This window comes from Podarcis liolepis, assembly GCF_965112155.1.
Source record: "Podarcis liolepis genome assembly, chromosome: 2".
Taxonomy (NCBI): Eukaryota; Metazoa; Chordata; class Lepidosauria; order Squamata; family Lacertidae; genus Podarcis; species Podarcis liolepis.
The window spans coordinates 108,179,656-108,199,754 of record NC_139555.1 but is presented as its reverse complement, the minus strand read 5'-3'; the positions used below and the strand labels follow the sequence as shown (position 1 = coordinate 108,199,754).

At 46.8% G+C, this 20,099-nt stretch overlaps 1 protein-coding gene across 5 annotated transcripts in view; it reads left to right on the top strand.

Annotated features, from left to right (window-relative positions):
- Positions 1-12,396, top strand: part of LOC310702019 (uncharacterized protein) — a 39,751-nt gene extending 27,355 nt beyond the window's left edge. For 2 of the 5 annotated variants that reach the window (XR_014523143.1, XM_083493628.1), the window contains exon 3: positions 12,211-12,396. Coding sequence is in view for 1 of the 5 variants with exons in the window: in XM_083493628.1 (XP_083349754.1) it covers positions 12,211-12,347 (137 nt within the window). In the remaining 4 variants the exon portion in view is untranslated. Of the gene's footprint in view, positions 1-3,138; positions 3,280-3,993; positions 4,071-9,854; positions 10,020-11,341; positions 11,483-12,210 lie in introns of those variants that run through there. The other 3 variants (XR_014523145.1, XR_014523144.1, XR_014523146.1) reach the window with 3 other exon arrangements.
- Positions 12,397-20,099: the final 7,703 nt, after the last annotated feature.

Here is a 20,099-nt window from a genome sequence, read left to right as displayed (position 1 = left end):
GGACTGGTATCCCACAAACCGCAGTTTCTGCGCTCTAGCGCCCCCTTTCTGGCGCTGAGCTTTGGGAATGTTTACATGTGCCCAAGAACCCCAATTATGGAGCATTGTCCACTCTGGTTCTTTCCCAAACAACACACGATATGGAATATCTTTTATAGAACTAGACCAGGTTCTATTAATCAAAAAGTTCGCGGTCAGAAAAGCCTCGCCCCACAGCCTATGGTTGTGGCCCAATCCTGCATCCACTAGCAGGCAGTCCTTTACTGACTGTATTACAGCCCCACGTCTTTCACACAGACCATTTTCAGCAGGGCTATAAGGGTTAGTCAAACGATGAGTGATCCCCTTACGTCGCAACCATGCCCCAAATTGTTTGTTCAGAAATTCTCCGCCCCTATCTGTTTGCAACTGCACAACAGGGCGAGCGAAGAGCTTTTCAGCTTGGGCAACCCATTCTCTGAATGTGGGGAAACACTCAGATTTCTGCTTTAACAAAAACAGCCAACTAAAACGTGATTTGTCATCTATTACCAGAAAAGCATATCTGGCGCCCCCTTCAGTCTTCTGTGGAAAAGGGCCTATCACGTCACAATGGACAAGTTCTAAAACCTCTTTAGATACTCTGTCGCTTTTAGAAGCCACAGGCTTCCTCTTAGATTTAGCCATTTTACATACATTGCAATCTAGGAAACAGTTACAGCTATTTACTTTTAAGTTCTTGCACACCTTTTGCATCTCTGAAAGCACACGGAAACTGGCGTGACCCAGTTTTCTGTGCAGTTCATGTACACACCCCTTATGAACTGGCAAATTATCCTGAACCACCTGGGCTGCTTTAACTGGCTTGTCCTGCATTACATATAACCCATTTTCCAACTTTGCATGGCCACATACCTGAGTTCCATTCTTTATCAGACAGCCATCCTGCGTGAACTTAACACTATACCCTGCATTAATCAAACAGCTTACAGACAGTAAACAATAGTCCAAACTGCTGACAAACAGAGTCTCTGGTAGAGTAGTGTTCAAGCACTGCAGGAAACATGTTCCCTGGCCATCAATCTTGCTTCTACGACCATCAGCAAGATAAATTGAGTCTTTTCCATCAACTGGCTTCTCCAGGGTCTTAAAGTCCTCCCGACTGTTGCAGATAATCCTGCTGCTGCCAGAGTCCAGCAACCATGTTCCCCGAGGTATCTTTCTCTCCTCCCGAGAAAATGCAGACACAAACTGAGCAGAACGCGTGTTCTTCTTCCCTGAAGAGAACCCCTTCTGCTTACATTTCTGTGTCGATTGCTGTCTCTGCTCCACGTCGTCTCCTGGAAGTCTTGCCCTGCATTGACGTTGGAGATGCCCGGGTTGGTTGCATCTATAGCATCTCCTCACCGCCATGGCCAAGTCCAAACCTTGGCGCTGCTCCATTGGCAGATTCTGCTGCTGGCCCCCTTTGCTGTAACTCCTCCGCTCTTGGAGTTCAGCCTGTCTATCTGACCTTCTTTCTGCTTCTTCGGTCAATCTGCCAACCACATACTCAAGGGTCAGATCTCGGGGACGCATACTCTCCATGCTGTTAATCACAGGCAACCAGCTTTCAGGCAAACTTGAAAGGATAATGTAGGTTTGGTCAGTCTCATCATAACGCTTACCTCTCTGCTGTAGTTGAAGAAACAGAGATTTCAGCGTTTGAAGATGAGTTGCCAAACTCTCACCTTCTTTCATAACAGTCCTGAACAGCCTTCTGGTCAGAGAAATTATAGTTCCAGCAGTTTCTCTGACATGCATTGCCCTTAATAAATTCCAGCACTCAAACGCTGTGCTGGCATTTGCTACATGCAATAACTGAGAGTTGCTCAAACACAGCATAATTTGGGCACGGGCCCTTTCATCTAGCCGTTTTTTCTCAGCAGAGTCCCGTCTCAAAACCTCAGTTTCAACACAGTCCCATAGTCCATCTCTCCTTAACAACTGCTGCATTTTAATTGACCAACTCAGCCAGTTGCTTTCTGAGAGAAGTTCAAAAGGGATGCCTCCCCCAATATTTACAACTTGGGAAGACTGGAAATCTGCCATCTCTGCTGGTGCTTGCTGAGCCCCTTACGTGGGGTCTCCAGCAATCTCTCCTGACTCTCTCTTTAGAGTCCAACTGGATGGTCCTGGCTGGCACTCACCGGCTTCTAGCTGCTACCTCTGTTGACCCTCAGGTCCCGCCTGGCTCTGCAACTGGTGTAGCCGCTCTGTGAGTCGCCTACTGTGGTCCTCTAGCAGTTCAAACTGTTCCAGTAGCCGACGCTGAGTGCTTTCCTGATCCTCAGATCCTAGCCGCTCCAGCGTCGCTGCAGACAGTTACAGCTTGCCACCAACTGCTCCAACGCACAGCCACTGTCTCTGTACACCACCAGGACTCACCAGCTCCTTGCTGAAATGCTGTTAGTCGTTTTGCACTCTGCACATGCTCAGAAACACTGGGCCCATAACCTGTCAGTGTTTGTAGAAAGCAAAAAAAAGAAGGAAAGGGTTCTGACCTCCCTTTATCTTCTCAGCCTCCTTGTCGGCACAAAAAGAGTCCACGGGAATATCCTTGCAGAGTTTTATTAAAAGTCTTTGTGCAAAACACGACTGAATACCACACCAGCACCAACCAACCCAAACACCAGCCAACACGACACCAGCCAACAGTTCTCACCTATATATACAGCCTGCTGCAAGCCGCTGAGTCATGCTGACCCAGCTTTATTCACATTAAAGAAACAGCGGCCATTTTAGCCGTGACACACTAGAGGACCCTTTCTGCAAAGTCTCTACAATGCTGGAGCTGGCTGCACCCTCAGGTGCCTGTTATGGGGATGTGGCAGAGTGGAGGGTCCTCCTGGTTGTAGGCAGCTTGAGACGCAGCCAATCACGTTCTGCGGAACTCCATGGGGATCAATTTACACCTTCTGTAAGAACCACCAATGTCCTTTTTAGACTCAGGGCATCTCAGCATTTTTCTTCTTTGAAGGAAACAACGAGTTTGGTGACTTAGAAGCTCAGGAAGGGACAAGACATGTAAACAAAGAAGCATGCCTTACAGCAGGTGCCTTCCTCCCTCCCTCCCTCCCTTCCTTCCTTCCATCCTTTCTTCCTTTCTTCTTTAAACAGCAAATGCCTTAATCTGTAGCGTGTGCAGTTCAGAGGCTGAAGGACAGCCATGTGTACCAGGTACCCCTCATGAAAAGAAATGCCCTGATGATCCACGTACAGGACACCCTGCAGCCTGCGTCTTGTACAGAATCACTTCAAGTGAGTGGTCCTTCTTGTCTTTCTCTCCCCGTCCCCCTTATTTTCAGTGCGTTTCCATGAGTGGCTGATGGGGCATGGCTAGTACGACTGGGTGCAGAGGAGGCCGGGGATCTTGCAACTTCAGTAGTACAAGTAGTACAATGGAAGCTTAGAGCTTCCATTGGAATGAGGTGCTTCTCTCGTTGTTCAAGCACCTCGTTCCAATGGAGCTCTAAGCTATCCTAATGCAGCCTCCATACGAAACCTGATTGCAGTCACATGACGGAACGTACCCCCCCCCTGGAAATTCTCTGAAGCAACAATACCTGCAGGCAGTGAGAGAAACATGAATTTTCTAAGTTCACTTTTGATTCTCCAGTCAAACTCTAGCATGCCAAGGTACAGATGGGATCCTGGATAAGTCCATGTGATGCAGTCCACCTGGCTAAGGTATCTCAAGTCAGGGTCCAGGTTGGACCCTCTGGCCAGTGGCGTCCCAATTGCAGTGCTTCACCTAATGCCAGGGAAGGGTTGCCATTCATTCCTGAGGATAAGCAGGGGGGTTGGGTGCTATACCTGGCAACAGTGGTAGCAAAAACCTGCCCTTCAGCACAGACCCCCGTTTCCCCAGCTGTCACTGATGGGGACCTAGCAAGGGGTGGATCCTGACATTATCATCAAGCATCTTTCACCAGTTACTAACAGTAACCCAGATACTTTTCTTTCTCTTCCCAGTTGCAACTAAACATGTCTTGCGCTACTACAAAAAATGCGGCTTCTATACCAGCGACTGCAACACTCGAAAAGCCCACCGGGAGCTTCCTCAAGCGCTGTACGTCCACTGCTGTAACGACAGAGACCACTGCCTTTGAATGCCGTCTAAGGAGGATGCTGTATTAAAAGAACTCCTATGTGAACAAATGGCTGTGCAATCTGTGTTACGTTGCTGTGTGGGGATGTCTATGTGAGTGGGCTCTGTGTGTGCCCAATGGCGTGCGTGGGTGCTGGGTCTCAGCAGGCGAGTGGGTGGGCATCTCAGGTGAGCTGGGATTTCAACAAGGTTCCCCCTAGCTATATGCCATGGCTGCATTGAGATTGGGTCTTCAAACCAAGTGACATCTTCCTTACTCAAAGTTCAGCTACTATGACTACTTATTGCCTTGTATTTTCTGCCTTGGAACAAGTGGGTGGGACCTCCTCCCCACAGCAATCCTTTTGCAAAGAGCCGATTAGCTAAAGAGTGGGAGATTGACAGAAAAATGTTCAGGATTCTCTCTACACTGAAATTCAGTACTGGAGGTTGTGGGAAATAGAAAGAGTGTAGTTTGGGGATCTAGTGGAAACTTGAAAATAAGTAGTAGTAGACCAGCCTCCCCTGAACTTAGTTTTTACATCTGGAGGGAGGACTGCTTTCCGTTCATATCTTTCTGGTGAATGAGTGATTGGGAAAATCCAAAACTTTCTGCCATGGCAGAGGTGGGGCAAGAGGCTTTGAAACTTCTTTCTTTCTTTCTTTCTTTCTTTCTTTCTTTCTTTCTTTCTCCCTGTAACACAATACTCATAGAATCATAGAGTTGGAAGAGACCACAAGGGCCATCGAGTCCAACCCCCTGCCAAGCAGGAAACACCATCAGAGCACTCCTGACATATGGTTGTCAAGCCTCTGCATAAAGACCTCCAAAGAAGGAGACTCCACCACACTCCTTGGCAGCAAATTCCACTGTCGAACAGCTCTTACTGTCAGGAAGTTCTTCCTAATGTTTAGGTGGAATCTTCTTTCTTGTAGTTTGGATCCATTGCTCCGTGTCCACTTCTCTGGAGCAGCAGAAAACAACCTTTCTCCCTTCTCTATGTGACATCCTTTTTTTAAAAAATATTTTTTATTACATTTTCCAGATAAAAATAAACAGCTCAGAACGAAAAAGAAAACAAGAAAAAGAAAGAAAGAAAAGAAAAACAGATTATTTCCAAAGCTTGTTTCAATCCACCAACGGACTTCCCCGCATCTCCCGCACAGTGCATTCTCAACAATAAATTTGACAGCAAATTATAACCTTGTTTCGTATGTTTCTTTTGTACTTTCAAATGCATTTTAAGTTTAAATTACTTATTATCCAAATTACTCAATAAACTCATATATTATCCTTTTTTAAACATTTAAACATTGGTTCTTTCATTATTATTATCTAATTTCATATATATTCCACTCTCATTGCTGGGGCTATCCTTCCAAATCGTACACTCCTATAGTTCATATAACTTATAAAATTTTTGCAAATAGTCCTTAAATTTTTTCCAGTCCTCCTCCATTGCTTCTTCTCCCAGATCTCGAATCCTGACAGTCATCTCGGCCAATTCCATGTAGTCCATCAGTTGTGTTTGCCACTCTTCCAGTGTGGGCAAATCTTGAGTCTTCCAGTGTTTAGCGATAAGAATTCTTGCTGCTGTAGTTGCATACATAAAAAACGTTCTATCCTTCTTTAACACCTTTTGGCCCACAATGCCCAAGAGGAAGGCCTCCGGTTTCTTGGGAAAGGTGTACTTAAACACCTTTTTTAACTCATTGTAGATCATTTCCCAGAAGGCCTTCACTCTTGGACAAGTCCACCAAAGGTGAAAGAATGTCCCTTCAGCCTCCTTACACTTCCAACATTTATTATCAGACAAATGGTATATCTTAGCAAGCTTGACTGGGGTCATGTACCACCTGTATATCATTTTCATAATGTTTTCTTTCAGGGCATTACATGCCGTAAATTTAATACCAGTGGTACATAACTTTTCCCAGTCTTCAGACATAATGTTGTACCCAATGTCTTGAGCCCACTTTATCATGGCTGACTTAACTGTCTCATCCTGAGTGTTCCATTTAAGCAGCAAGTTATACATTCTCGATAAAGCCTTGGTCTTTGGTTCTAACAACTCTGTCTCAAGTTTCGATTTTTCCACCTGGAATCCTATTTTTTTGTCCAACTTAACCACTTCATTAATTTGGGCATAATGAAACCAATCTTGCACCTTATCCTTTAATTTTTCATAGCTCTGCAACCTCCAGTTATCTCCAATGTTTTCTATTATTTCCCAATATTTCGGCCAGCCGGCCTCCATATTGGGTTTTTTCCGAGCCTTGGCCTCTATTGGTGATAGCCACCTTGGGGTCTTACTTTCAAGTAAGTCTTTGTATTTCATCCAGACCATGAAAATTGCTTTCCTGACAATATGGTTTTTGAACATTCCATGTGTTTTTACCTTGCCGTACCACAAATACGCATGCCATCCTAACGAATTATTAAAACCTTCCAGATCTAGGACATCTGTGTTCTCTAGTAAAATCCAATCTTTCATCCAGCAGAAGGCTGCAGCTTCGTAGTATAACCTTAAGTCTGGCAGGGCAAACCCCCCTCTTTCTTTTGCATCAGTTAGTATTTTAAACTTAATTCGGGGCTTTTTGCCCTGCCAAACAAACTTTGAAATATCCTTCTGCCACTTTCCAAAACATTCCACTCTGTCCACGATCTGCAAGGTTTGAAATAAAAACAACATCTTTGGCAAAACATTCATTTTTACAGCTGCAATTCGGCCCAGCAAGGAAAGCTTCAATCTTGACCAAGTTTCTAAATCTTTCTTAATTTCTAGCCAGCATTTTTCATAGTTGTCTTTAAACAGATTCAAATTTTTAGACATCAAGTTTACCCCCAGGTACTTCACTTTTTGAACCACAGTTAGCTCTGTTTCCTTCTGAAACCTATGTGACATCCTTTTTATATATTTTTCATATCTTCGGTTCATTGTAAAATAGCCTTCTACTGAGGATTCTGGATTGAAGTCTATTTGAGAGGGAAAGGTTCCATTTAATTAGTCCAACTTACCACCCTTGGGAGCTTCTGAGGCTGTACAGAAAGGACTGCACAGAAATCCATTCAGGAGCTGCAGGGTCAGTAGCTGTGTGACCTCCCAGCCCATTCACCCGGTAGCGCTGGTGAAATATGCCCTTTAGGTCCTCGAGTGAAATATACCTTTCTGTATCCAAACCTTTTAAAGTAAAAACTGATCTTTGGTCCAGGTCTAATGGTCCCTAGTCAGCTGACATTTAGTGTGATGCAACAATCACGTATGCCTGGCTGCAGCTTTCTGGTGGGGAACACATACTGCAATCCTTCCCCATAAGATAGCATCAGGGGCCCAGGGAGGCCTAGGACTATGAAACAACCATGTGAGTAGCACATATGGGCCTGGCTGAAGCTTCCTGGTGGTGAACAAGTAATCCCTGCATGTAAGAGGGTTGCTGAAGTCTGGGACACTCTGTAATGCATCTGTCTGGTATCTCAGCTTCAGCCCATTTGGATTTGGCCAAACAAGCAGTATATTATGCACCTAAAAAGCTCCTTGTGCCTTTCGAGCCTAGCAGGGACAGGTGCCCTGACGAGCAAAGAAGGTGCCTCTGAGCCTTATATAATGAAAGTCTTGTTAATTGAAAGGAATACACTTCCTTCCGATGTAAGACAGCATCATTTGGAAGATGAGCTCTAGGACATTCTGTACAGGATTTCAGAATCTTGGGTTGGATCAATCCCAGCTCTGGCCAACCTAGCAGTCCAAAAATGCACCAGTGCAAGTAGATAAATAAGTACCGCTGTGGCGGAAAGGGACATTGCATTACCGTGCACTCTGGCTTCAGTCATGTTGTTCCGTTGTGCCAGAAGCAGTTTAGTCCTGCTGGCCACATGACCCGGAAAGCTGTCTGTGGACAAATGCCAGCTCCCTCGGCCTGAAAGCGAGATGAGCGCCTCAACCCCATAGTTGCCTTCGACTGGACTTTACCGTCCAGGGGTCCTTTACCTTTTTACTGGGGTATCACAATCACTTAGGATTGTTAAAATTAAAAGCTGTATGTTCTGGGCCTCAGAGCCAAAGCAGCTACTGAACTTGCCTACCCTGGTGCACCATGCTCCTGTTTTGGTTTGTGTGGCTCAGTCAACCAAGAAATGTGGAGCTGGGTAGAGAACTCATTGAAAGGAAAGGGCATGCCTCCACAAAAGATAGCATCAGAGAACCACTGAGGTATGGAACATTCTGTAGAGCATCCAGCTGAACCCACATCCCATTAGGATCTGTTAAACAATCAGAGAACCACTGAGGTCTCAAGGAACTCCCACCCACATCTCTGCTGCTCTTCAGAGCCAGCCCAGAGTCCTCTTGTAGGTGAGCCTGAGGCACAAAGAAGGTGCCTCTGAGCCTCATATAATGAAAGTCTTGTTAAGTGAAAGGAATACACTTCCTTCCCATATAAGACAGCATCATTTGGAAGCTGAGTTCTAGGACATTGTAGGGACGCAGGTGGCGCTGTGGGTAAAACCTCAGTGCCTAGGACTTGCCGATCGCATGGTTGGCGGTTCGAATCCCCGCGGCGGGGTGAGCTCCCATCATTCGGTCCCAGCTCCTGCCCACCTAGCAGTTCACGTGACCCGGAAGTGTCTGCTGAGAGTGCTGGCTCCCGGCCTCTAGAGTGAGATGAGCGCACAACCCTAGAGTCTGTCAAGACTGGCCCATACGGGCAGGGGCACCTTTACCATTACCTCTAGGACATTCAGAATCTTGAGTTGGGTCAGTCCCAGCTCCTGCCAACCTAGCAGTTTGAAAGTGCACCAATGCAAACAGATAAATAGGTACCACTGTGGGGGGAAGGTACATTGGTACCTCAGATTAAGAACTTATTTCTTTCTGGAGGTCCGTACTTAACCTGAAACTGTTCTTAACCTGAGGTACCACTTTAGCTAATGGGGCCTCCCGCTGCTGTTGCGCTGCCGCCGAACGATTTTTGTTCTCATCCTGAAGCAAATTTCTTAACCCAAGGTACTATTTCTGGGATAGCGGAGTCTGTAACCTGAAGTGTCTGTAACCTGAAGCTTCTGTAACACGAGGTACCACTGTACGTGGTGTTTCCGTGTGCTCTGGCTTTTGTCGTGTTGTTCTGTTGCTCCAGAAGCGGTTTTGTCATGCTGGCCACATGACCTGGAAAGCTGTCTGTGGTCAAACGCTGGCTCCCTCGGCCTGAAAGTGAGATGAGTGCCTCAACCCCATAGTTGTCTTTGACTGGACTTATCAGTCCACAGGTCCTTTGCCTTTTACCATTTTACTGGGGTATCACAAGCACTTAGGATTGTTAAAATTAAAAGCTGTATGCTCTGGGCCTCAGAGCCAAATCAGCTTCTGAACTTGCCTGCCCTGGTGCACCATGCTCCTCTTTTGGTTTGCGTGGCTCAGTCAACCAGGAAATGTGGAGCTGGGCAGAGAACCCATTCAAAGGAACGGGCATGCCTCCACAAAAGATAGCATCAGAGGACCACTGAGGTATGGAACATTCTGTAGAGCATCCAGCTGAACCCACATCCCATTAGGATCTGTTAAACAATCAGGACATAATGCACTTAATGGCTCAAGGAACCACCACCCACATCTCTGCTGCTCTTCAGAGCCACCCCAGAGCCCTCTTGTACCTTGAAGCCCATTAGAATGGGTTGAGCAGCCAAGAAGGCCCCTCTCGGCCTTATATAATGACAGTATTGAGCCTCAGACGGAGAGAAGTATTTGAGCTCTTCCTCCTCCTTATTACCAGGAAGCCTAGTCCTCTGTCTCCAAGCAATCACTCTTCAAAACCGTCTTTCTAATCAGACACAGCTTTTTCCTTGCTAACATGAAGCCACGCTTGGCTCAGGTCTGGCTGCTTGGAGTCTGTCTTTTGCTCTGCCTCAGCTGTGGAGGTAAGTCCCACCTGCCAATGGAAAAACATGGTAGGCCACCAATTCAAATGTGCTGTATGTTCACCACCTATCTTCCTAAGAACTGGCAAACCCGTAAGCTCTTTTCTTTCTCTTTTTAGCTCTGGCACCTATTTGGGGATAATGATTGAAAGGCTAACTTTGGAAATAATGCAGACCTGGAGAAAGGTTTTGATACTATTAAGTGCCAGATCTATACAGGCATCATCACCCACCATGCTTGGGTCAGGGTATTGGCAGAGATGATTTCCACAGATCCTGCTATGTCTCCTGTCCTTGTAATCCCTGCATGGTCCCAACTTCAGAAAGTTTTTCAGGGGAATGATGCTCTATTGCACAGGGCGGGGGGGCTTATTTTAACTTTATTTATTTACTTATTAAAACATTTGATTTTAAAAAACATAGTAATTTGCAATAGTCATAAGTGCAGCCTTTCCCCTCCCCAAACAGTTCACCAACAAGTTTTGAAAAAATGTTTAATTGTCTGCATAAACCTGGCAGCTTAAAATGGGAGCTGTAGGCAGTGCTCTTTCTAACATAGCTGCAGTGACACACACACACACACACACACACACACACACACACACACACACACAAACATACATTGGTGCAAACTCTCTGGTGTTCACATCTGTTGATGTTGCCCATCCGGCTGTTGTAGGGTTGCCATACGTCGGAAGCAGTGTCCAAGCAGAAATCACTAAAAATGTTCGTGGAAATCCGGACATATGGCAACCCATGTCAGCATTATCATATTGGGAAATTTCCCGTAAAAATAGCTCAAAACCCTCTTTATTCTTTTCTCTCTTTTTTGCAATTATGTCCCAAGAATCAACAACCCTGGCTAAACAGGAGAAGAAGAATAAAAGCTCTACAACTTTGGTGTCTAGATTTTTACTTTTTGAAATATGGCAACTCTAAGCTGCTGCTTGGCGCCTGCCACTCTCAGGAGGCTCACTAGAGGACCCTTTCTGCAAAGTCTCTACAATGCTGGAGCTGTCTGCACCCTCAGATGCCTGTTATGGGCATGTGGCAGAGGGGAGGGTGCTCCTGGTTCTAGGCACAGCCAATCACGTTCTGCGGAACTCCATGGGGATCAATTTACACCTTCTGTAAGAACCACCAATGTCCTTTTTAGACTCAGGGCATCTCAGCATTTTTCTTCTTTGAAGGAAACAACGAGTTTGGTGACTTAGAAGCTCAGGAAGGGACAAGACATGTAAACAAAGAAGCATGCCTTACAGCAGGTGCCTTCCTCCCTCCCTCCCTCCCTCCCTTCCTTCCTTCCTTTCTTCTTTTAACAGCAAATGCCTTAATCTGTAGGCTGTGCAGTTCAGAGGGTGAAGGACAGCCATGTGTACCAGCTGTCCCAGATGAAGGGAAATGTGTTGATGATCCACATTCCGGACACCCTGCAGCCTGCGTCTTGTACAGAATCACTTCAAGTGAGTGGTCCTTCTTGTCCTTCTTGTCTTTCTCTCCCCGTCCCCCTTATTTTCAGTGCATTTCCATGAGTGGCTGATGGGGCATGGCTAGTACGACTGGGTGCAGAGGAGGCCGGGGATCTTGCAACTTCAGTAGTACAAGTAGTACAATGGAAGCTTAGAACTTCCATTGGAATGAGGTGCTTCTCTCGTTGTTCAAGCAGCTCGTTCCATAGGAGCTCTAAGCTACACTAATGCAATCTCTATACGAAACCTGCTTGCAAGCACTCAGGAACATGACGGTATATATCCCCCTGGAAATTCTCTGAAGCAACAATACCTGCAGGCAGTGAGAGAAACATGAATTTTCTAAGTTCACTTTTGATTCTCCAGTCAAACTCTAGCATGTCAAGGTACAGATGGGATCCTGGCTAAGTCCATGTGATGCAGTCCACCTGGCTGAGGTATCTCAAGTCAGGGGCCAGGTCGGGCCCTCTGGCCAATGGCGTCCCAATTGCATTGCTTCACCTAATGCCAGGGAAGAGTTGCCATTCATTCTTGAGGATAAGCAGGGGGGTTGGGTGCTATACCTGGCAACAGTGGTAGCAAAAACCTGTCCTTCAGCACAGACCCCCGTTTCCCCAGCTGTCACTGATGGGGACCTAGCAAGGGGTGGATCCTGACATTATCATCAAGCATCTTTCACCAGTTACTAACAGTAACCCAGATACTTTTCTTTCTCTTCCCAGTGGCAACTAAACATGTCTTGCGCTACTACAAAAAATGCGGCTTCTATACCAGCGACTGCAAAACTCGAAAAGTCTACAATGACGTACAGCAAGTGCACGAGCTCCACTGCTGTAACGACAGAGACCACTGCCTTTGAATGCCGTCGAAGGAGGATGCTGTATTAAAAGAACTCCTATGTGAACAAATGGCTGTGCAATTTGTGTTACGTTGCTGTGTGGGGATGTCTGTGTGAGTGGGCTCTGTGTGTGCCCAATGGCGTGCATGGGAGCAGGGTCTCAGCAGGTGAGTGGGTGGGCATTGCAGGTGAGCTGGGATGTCAACAAGGTTCCCCCTGGCCGTATGCCATGGCCGCATTGAGCCTGGGTCTTCAAACCAAGTGACATCTTCCTTACTCGAAATTCAGCTACTATGACTACTTATTGCCTGGTATTTTCTGCCTTGGAACAAGTGGGTGGGACCTCCTCCCCACAGCAATCCTTTTGCAAAGAGCCGATTAGCTAAAGAGTGGGAGATTGACAGAAAAATGTTCAGGATTCTCTCTACACTGAAATTCAGTACTGGTGGTTGTGGGAAATAGAAAGAGTGTAGTTTGGGGATCTAGTGGAAACTTGAAAATAAGTAGTAGTAGACCAGCCTCCCCTGAACTTAGTTTTTACATCTGGAGGGAGGACTGCTTTCCGTTCATATCTTTCTGGTGAATGAGTGATTGGGAAAATCCAAAACTTTCTGCCATGGCAGAGGTGGGGCAAGAGGCTTTGAAACTTCTTTCTTTCTTTCTTTCTTTCTTTCTTTCTTTCTTTCTTTCTTTCTTTCTTTCTTTCTTTCTCCCTGTAACACAATACTCATATCTTCGGTTCATTGTAAAATAGCCTTCTACTGGGCATTCTGGATTGAACTCTATTTGAGAGGGAAAGGTTCCATTTAATTAGTCCAACTTACCACCCTTGGGAGCTTCTGAGGCTGTACAGAAAGGACCGCACAGAAATCCATTCAGGAGCTGCAGGGTCAGTAGCTGTGTGGCCTCCCAGCCCATTCACCCGGTAGCGCTGGTGAAATATGCCCTTTAGGTCCTCGAGTGAAATATACCTTTCTGTATCCAAACCTTTTAAAGTAAAAACTGATCTTTGGTCCAGGTCTAATGGTCCCTAGTCAGCTGACATTTAGTGTGATGCAACAATCACGTATGCCTGGCTGCAGCTTCCTGGTGGGGAACACATACTGCAATCCTTCCCCATAGATAGCATCAGGGGCCCAGGGAGGCCTAGGACTATGAAACAACTATTGAGTAGCACATATGGGCCTGGCTGAAGCTTCCTGGTGATGAACAAGTAATCCCTGCATGTAAGAGGGTTGCTGAAGTCTGGGACACTCTGTACTGCATCCGGCTGGTTCCTCAGCTTCAGCCCATTTGGATTTGTCCAAACAAGCAGTATATTATGCACCTAAAAAGCTCCTTGTGCCTTTCAAGCCTACCAGGGACAGGAGCCCTGAGGAACAAAGAAGGTGCCTCTGAGCCTCATAGAATGAAAGTCTTGTTAAGTTAAAGGAATACACTTCCTTCCCATGTAAGATATCATCATTTGGAAAATGAGCTCTAGGACATTCTGTACAGGATTTCAGAATCTCGGGTTGGATCAGTCCCAGCTCTGGCCAACCTAGCAGTCCAAAAATGCACCAGTGCAAGTAGATAAATAAGTACCGCTGTGGCGGAAAGGGACATTGCATTTCCGTGCACTCTGGCTTCAGTCATGTTGTTCCGTTGTGCCAGAAGCAGTTTAGTCCTGCTGGCTACATGACCCGGAAAGCTGTCTGTGGACAAATGCCGGCTCCCTCGGCCTGAAAGCGAGATGAGTGCCTCAACCCCATAGTTGCCTTCGACTGGACTTTACCGTCCAGGGGTCCTTTACCTTTTTACTGGGGTATCACAATCACTTAGGATTGTTAAAATTAAAAGCTGTATGTTCTGGGCCTCAGAGCCAAAGCAGCTACTGAACTTGCCTACCCTGGTGCACCATGCTCCTGTTTTGGTTTGTGTGGCTCAGTCAACCAAGAAATGTGGAGCTGGGCAGAGAACCCATTCAAAGGAACGGGCATGCCTCCACAAAAGATAGCATCAGAGAACCACTGAGGTCTGGGACATTCTGTAGAGCATCCAGCTAACCTCACGTCCCATTAGCATTTGTTAAACAATCAGGACACGATGCACTTAACGGCTCAAGGAACCACGACCCACATCTCTGCTGCTCTTCAGAGCCAGCCCAGAGTCCTCTTGTAGGTGAGCCTGAGGCACAAATTAGGTGCCTCTGAGCCTCATATAATGAATGTCTTGTTAAGTGAAAGGAATACACTTCCTTCCCATGTAAGACAGCATCATTTGGAAGCTGAGCTCTAGGACATTGTAGGGACGCGGGTGGCGCTGTGGGTAAAACCTCAGCGCCTAGGACTTGCCGATCGCATGGTCGGCGGTTCGAATCCCCGCGGCGGGGTGAGCTCCCGTCGTTCGGTCCCAGCTCCTGCCCACCTAGCAGTTCGAAAGCACCCTTAAGTGCAAGCAGATAAATAGGTACCGCTCTATAGCGGGAAGGTAAACTGTGTTTCCGTGTGCTGCTCTGGTGCCGGTTCACCAGAGCAGCTTCGTCACGCTGGCCACGTGACCCGGAAGTGTCTGCTGAGAGTGCTGGCTCCTGGCCTCTAGAGTGAGATGAGCGCACAACCCTAGAGTCTGTCAAGACTGGCCCGTACGGGCAGGGGCACCTTTACCTTTACCTCTAGGACATTCAGAATCTTGAGTTGGGTCAGTCCCAGCTCCTGCCAACCTAGTAGTTTGAAAGCGCACCAATGCAAACAGATAAATAGGCACCACTGTGGGGGGAAGGTACATTGGTACCTCGGATTAAGAACTTATTTCTTTCTGGAGGTCCGTACTTAACCTGAAACTGTTCTTAACCTGAGGTACCACTTTAGCTAATGGGGCCTCCCGCGGCCGTTGCGCTGCCGCCGAACGATTTTTGTTCTCATCCTGAAGCAAATTTCTTAACCCAAGGTACTATTTCTGGGATAGCGGAGTCTGTAACCTGAAGTGTCTGTAACCTGAAGCATCTGTAACACGAGGTACCACTGTACATGGTGTTTCCCTGTGCTCTGGCTTTTGTCATGTTGTTCTGTTGCTCCAGAAGCGGTTTAGTTAGGCTGGCCACATGACCAGGAAAGCTGTCTGAGGTCAAACGCTGGCTCCCTCGGCCTGAAAGTGAGATGAGTGCCTCAACCCCATAGTTGTCTTTGACTGGACGTATCCGCCCACAGGTCCTTTACCTTTTACCTTTTTACTGGGGTATCACAAGCACTTAGCATTGTTAAAATTAAAAGCATTGTATGTTCTGGGCCTCAGAGGCCAATCAACTTCTGAACTTGCCTGCCCTGGTGCACCATGCTCCTCTTTTGGTTTCCGTGGCTCTGTCAACCAGGAAATGTGGAGCTGGGCAGAGAACCCATTCAAAGGAACGGGCATGCCTCCACAAAAGATAGCATCAGAGGACCACTGAGGTATGGAACATTCTGTAGAGCATCCAGCTGAGCCCACATCCCATTAACATTTGTTAAACAATCAGGACATAATGCACTTAATGGCTCAAGGAACCACCACCCACATCTCTGCTGCTCTTCAGAGCCACCCCAGAGCCCTCTTGTACCTTGAAGCCCATTAGAATGGGTTGAGCAGCCAAGAAGGCCCCTCTCGGCCTTATATAATGACAGTATTGAGCCTCAGACGGAGAGAAGTATTTGAGCTCTTCCTCCTCCTTATTACCAGGAAGCCTAGTCCTCTGTCTCCAAGCAATCACTCTTCAAAACCGTCTTTCTAATCAGACACAGCTTTTTCCTTGCTAACATGAAGCCACGCTTGGCTCAGGTCTGGCTGCTTGGAGTCTGTCTTTTGCTCTGCCTCAGCTGTGGAGGTAAGATCCACCTGCCAATGGAAAAACATGGTAGGCCACCAATTCAAATGTGCTGTATGTTCACCACCTATCTTCCTAAGAACTGGCGAACCCGTAAGCTTTTCTCTTTCTCTTTTTAGCTCTGGCACCTATTTGGGGATAATGATTGAAAGGCTAACTTTGGAAATAATGCAAACGTTGCCTGGAGAAAAGCTTAGATGCTATTAAGTGCCAGATCTATACAGGCATCATCACCCACCATGCTTGGGTCAGGGTATTGGCAGAGATGATTTCCACAGATCCCACTATGTCTCCTGTCCTTGTAATCCCTGCACGGTCCCAACTTCAGAAGGTTTTTCAGGGGAATGATGCTCTATTGCACAGGGTGCGATTCAGAGGGTGAAGGACAGCCGTGTGTACCAGTTGCCCCATATGTACAAAAATGCCCTGATGATCCACGTACAGGACATCCTCCAGCCTGCATCTTGTACAGAATCACTTCAAGTGAGTGGTCCTTCTTGTCTTTCTCCCCCCCCCCTTATTTTCAGTGCATTTCCACGGGTGGGTGGTGGGGCATGGCTAGTATGACTGGGTGCAGAGGAGGTCTGGGATCTTGCAATTTCAGCAGAACAAGAACTACGAGAGAAGCACCTCGTTCCAATGGAAGCTCTAAGCTACGCTAATGCGAAACCTGATTCCAAGCCCTCTGTGGTAAACTTTCGCCCCCAGCCACCCGCTCCTCCCTCACCTGTCTTTGCTCCCCGGCCAGATCAGGTTTCTTGAGCAGGGCTGGCAGGCATGTTTACTTTTTACAGAACAGAACAAAATAACACCGGTAAGGCTGCCACCACTCCCTTTGTTCCGGGGAACCCAGAGCCACAACCCAGGGAGAAGGCTGTGCCCCGTTATTGCTGGTTATCCCCCCTCCACAAGCTGTATCCACAGACTTGCAGACAGAAATTCTACGGTAGAGCGTAACCAAGCGTAAGGCTAGGAATTAGCTTTCCCCCCGGAAAGGCACACAAACCAAAAACAGTTTCTTTCTTTGAAATTTATTTTAAAAGAACATAAGAAAACATGCTAAAATAGCAGGCACTTCTTTAGTAAGATACAGGCAAGAAAAAATAAGAACATTATAAAATCTAACTAACTTACATACTCACAGATAAAGCAAAGAGAGAATAGTTAGAGTTCTTTCAAAAGTTCCGCATTCAGAGGCTTTCGCAATTCTCCATCACAAAGGACGTAAGGACAGCTACTTAGATGGAACATCAGCAGCCGGGCGATTTGCGGATTGCAGAGTGCAGAGCGTGCCTTCTCAGCCATTTCCCAGATCTTTTGTCCCTGATTCACACATGGCGTCGGAACCCCCAAAACCAATCATAACTCTTGATTATTTTTAAATTCTCCAATGACCGGCTTGCGGGCTAATCAATCTAACTTCTGGCAGCTGGGCTAATTAAGAACCCAGGGCCTAAATCAAAGGGGTTCCTCCCTTCCGTGGGGTTTCTGCAGATACACATTCCCAGGCAATCAAGGCCAGATAACATCACTGAGGGAATGGACACCACTTCGGACCCAGGTGTCAAACCTTCCATTAAATCAGGGGTTTCCTTTCCCATAATAAACCTTTCACACCCTGGGTGCCTGTTAGTCTGAGGTCAAAGGGACAGAACTTATTTCCCATGGTGCTTGTGGCTTGTTGGCTACCCACAAGGCCTCACTCTCGTTGCTTGACCAAGGAATAGCTTCTAAACAAACACTAACTTTACTACACCCTCAGTCACATGATGAAATGTATTCCCCTGGAAATTCTTTGAACCAACAATACCTGCAGGCAGTAGGAAAAACATGAGTTTTCTAAGTTTACTTATAATTCTCCAGTCAAACTCTAGCATGCCAAGGCACAGAAAGGATCCTGGATAAGTCCATGTGATACAGATCACCTGGCTGAGGTATCTCAAGTCAGGGGTCAGGTTGGGGCCCTCTGGCCAGTGGCGTCCCAGTTGCAATGCTTCACCTAATGTCATGGGAAATTTCCATTCATTCTTGAGGATAAATGGGGGTGTCGGTTGCTGTACCTGGGAACAGTGGTAGCAAAAACCTGCCTTTCAGCACAGACCCCCGTTTCCCCAGCTGTCCCTGGTGGGGACCTTGCCATGAGCGGATCCTTCCATCACGCATCTTTCGCTAGATTCTAACAGTAACCCAGATACTTTTCTTTCTCTTCCCAGTGGTAACTAAACATGTGTTGCGCTACTACAAACGATGCGGCTTCTATGCCAGAGGCTGCAGAACTCGAAAGGTCCACCATTCTGTAAAGCAATTGCATGAGCTCCACTGCTGTAATGACAGAGACCAGTGCCTTTGAATGCAGTCTAAGGAAGATGCTGTATTAAAAGAACTCTGATGTGAACAAAGGTCTGTGCGTTACGTTGCTGTGTGGGGATGTCTATGTGAGTGGTCTCTGTGTGGGCCCAGTGGCATGCAGTGGTCTTGGCAGGCAAGTGGATGGGCATGCTTTTTTAAAATAAAATAAAAAAATTCTGTGCCACATTTCAGCATTCTTGGAGGCCCAGGAGGAGGAGAGCTTGTCACAGCTGGAGGAGAAGACTCCCTGGCTTCTTCAGCAGTCCCTTGATCACCACTGCCGTCCTTTGCTTCAGCCTTGGAGTCTGAACTGCTCCCTGTCACAGGCTCTTCTTGCTCACTAAACCCTGTTGCCCCTTTAGCTTCGGACACCTCCTCTCACCAATCTTCTCCGTTTGACCTCTGTGTCCCACCACCAATCCCCGGACTCTGAGCCTTCCTCCTCTGGGGGTTCCCCCAGCTGGAGCCTCCCCACCCCTGCTGACAGCCCTCTTCATTACCACCTTGGGGAAGGGGCACTCTTCACAGTGACATAGCACTAACCTCATTGCTCTGGGAAACTTCTTGCCCTCAATTCATTGAACTGTTTCCCCTAACACACTCTGCCCATATTGTAGTGTGCTTTGTTTTCCCCTGTATTTTCAGGATACTTCTAACTTTTAGCAATCTGAATGCCACAGGTAGCTAAATTCAAGGTGCTGCTCTCCCATGAAGGGATTAATCTATGCCAGCTCCCCACCCTTTCAGTGTTTCCCGATGCTGGTGACAGCTTGCAACAGCCTCCTGTGCGTTTCCGAGCACAATTCAAAGTATTGGTGCTAACCTTTAAAGCCCTAAACAGCCTCAGTCCAGTATACCTAAAGGAGCATCTCCACCTCCATCGTTCTGCCCGGACACTAAGGTCCAGCATCGAGGACCTTCTGGCGGTTCCCTCGCTGTGAGAAGCCAAGTTACAGGGAACCAGACAGAGGGCCTTCTTGGTAGCGGCATCCGCCCTTTGGAACACCCTCTGATCAGATGTCAAAAAGAAAAACAACTACCAGATTTTTAGAAGACATCTGAAGGCAGCTCTGTTTAGGAAAGCTTTTAATGTTTAATAGGTTATTGTATTTTAATATTCCGTTGGAAGCCGCCCAGAGTGGCTGGAGAAACCCAGCCAGATAGGCGGGGTATGAATAAATTATTATTATTATTATTATTATTATTATTATTATTATTATTATTATTATGCAATGCGCCATCCTCTTCCTGGTGTCATGCCCCAATGAAGAGCTGCCACGACGACTGCCTCCACCACCAACACCACATAAGCATATAGAGTTTTATTACTGCAATACAAATGCTTTATGCTGGTTTTCCTATACAATATCAACAAACAGAAACAAGGGAAAGATTTATTCCTTCAGAGAAAGAGAGAGGAGAGACTGCAAACCCTGCGCTGCCCCCAAATTTGTTCCAGACGGCTGAGGGAACCCCTAGAACGTATGCAATGGTCACATAGGAGGGAGCCTTATTGCAAAAGCGGAAGTCCTTGCACTGGCAGGACACTTAACTTAGCACTACCTCAGATACAACTCACAAGAGCA